The 1,524-nt window shown below is 58.7% G+C and overlaps 1 protein-coding gene across 1 annotated transcript; it reads right to left on the bottom strand.

The window, feature by feature from the left end:
- Positions 1 to 15: 15 nt before the first annotated feature.
- Positions 16 to 1,076, bottom strand: LOC104916926 (mucin-3B; the record flags this gene model as incomplete). The annotated part of the gene is made up of 2 exons (XM_010728001.2): positions 865 to 1,076; positions 16 to 206 (listed from the first exon to the last, which is right to left on the bottom strand). Coding segments are annotated over exons 1-2 (388 nt in total), but the record flags the coding sequence as incomplete, so codon positions are not given.
- Positions 1,077 to 1,524: the final 448 nt, after the last annotated feature.

The raw sequence follows: 1,524 nt of genomic DNA, 5'->3' as shown, positions 1-1,524 counted from the left end.
CAGCCCCATAAGGACCCCATAAGGACCCCATAAGGACCCCATAAGGGCCCCACCTGGCCGCTCTCCTGGCCCGGATGACGAAGACGAGGAGGACGATGGTGGCCAACCCCAAAATGGCCACAGCCGACCCCAAACCCACCGCCATTTTGCTGACCCTATTAGCGCAGCGATCCCCCGTATACCAGTACAGCTCCGGCTCGGTGCAGCTATGGGGTGGGATATGGGGTCGGTTATGGGGTCGGGGGGAAGGAAGGGGAGGTGAGATCCCCAACGCCCCCAGACCCCAATTCCGGTGGTTTTAGGGCAAAAAATCAATGGGTTTTTTTGGGGGGTAATCCCATTGACCCCATATAGGATCATCCCACCAGCCCCATATAGGGCCATCTCACCAACCCCATATAGGGCCATCCCACCCACCCCATATATGGTCCTCCCTTAGACCCCATATAGGGCCATCCCACCCACCCCATATCGGCCATCCCACTCACCCCATATAGGGCCATCCCGCCAACCCCATATCGGATCATCCCACCCACCCCATATAGGGCCATCCCGCCAACCCCATATAGGATCATCCCATCAATAGGGCCATCCCACCCACCCCATATAGACCATCCCACCAACCCCATATAGGATCATCCCATCAATAGGGTCATCCCACCAACCCCATATAGGGCCATCCCACCAACCCCATATAGGATCATCCCATCAATAGGACCATCCCACCCACCCCATATAGGGCCAACCCCATATAGAATCATCCCATCAATAGGACCATCCCACCCACCCCATATAGGGCCATCCCCCCCCCCCCGATCCCACATAAGGCCGCCCCATAGCCCCCCCTATAGGGCCGCCCCATACATGCACTGCGGGCCGCTCCGTGTGACTCTGCACTGCCCCCAGCGGCACTCGATGCTCCCTGCAGCCTCGGCGCTGCAGTTGGTGAGGCACGAAACGCCGCCGCTGCTGACGTTGGGGTAAAAATAGGCGGCGAAATCCGGGGGGGCCACGGAGAGACAGAAGGCTGGGGGGGGGGAGACCCCAAATGGTGACGTCATGGGGGATCCCAAGTGGTGACGTCATGGGGGGGATCCCAAATGGTGACGTCATGGGGGATCCCAAATGGTGACGTCATGGGGGAGACCCCAAATGGTGACGTCATGGGGGATCCCAAGTGGTGACGTCATGGGGGACCCCAAGTGGTGACGTCATGAGGGAGACCCCAAATGGTGACGTCATGGGGGGACCCCAAATGGTGACGTCATGGGGGATCCCAAATGGTGACGTCATGGGGGGGATCCCAAATGGTGACGTCACCGTGAGGGGTCCATTGTGGGCTGTCCCCATTTTGGGGTGTCCTATTGGGGTGACTCCATCGATGGGTCCCTTTTAGGGTGTCCCTTTTAGGGTGTCCATTTAGGGTGTCCCTTTTTGGGGTGTCCCTTTTAGGGTGTCCATTTAGGGTGTCCATTTAGGGTGTCCCTTTTTGGGGTGACCCCTTGATGGGTCCCTTTTTGGGGT

Source organism: Meleagris gallopavo, unplaced genomic scaffold (genome assembly GCF_000146605.3).
Source record: "Meleagris gallopavo isolate NT-WF06-2002-E0010 breed Aviagen turkey brand Nicholas breeding stock unplaced genomic scaffold, Turkey_5.1 ChrUn_random_7180001951392, whole genome shotgun sequence".
NCBI lineage: Eukaryota > Metazoa > Chordata > Aves > Galliformes > Phasianidae > Meleagris > Meleagris gallopavo.
This window is presented reverse-complemented; position numbering and strand designations above follow the sequence as displayed.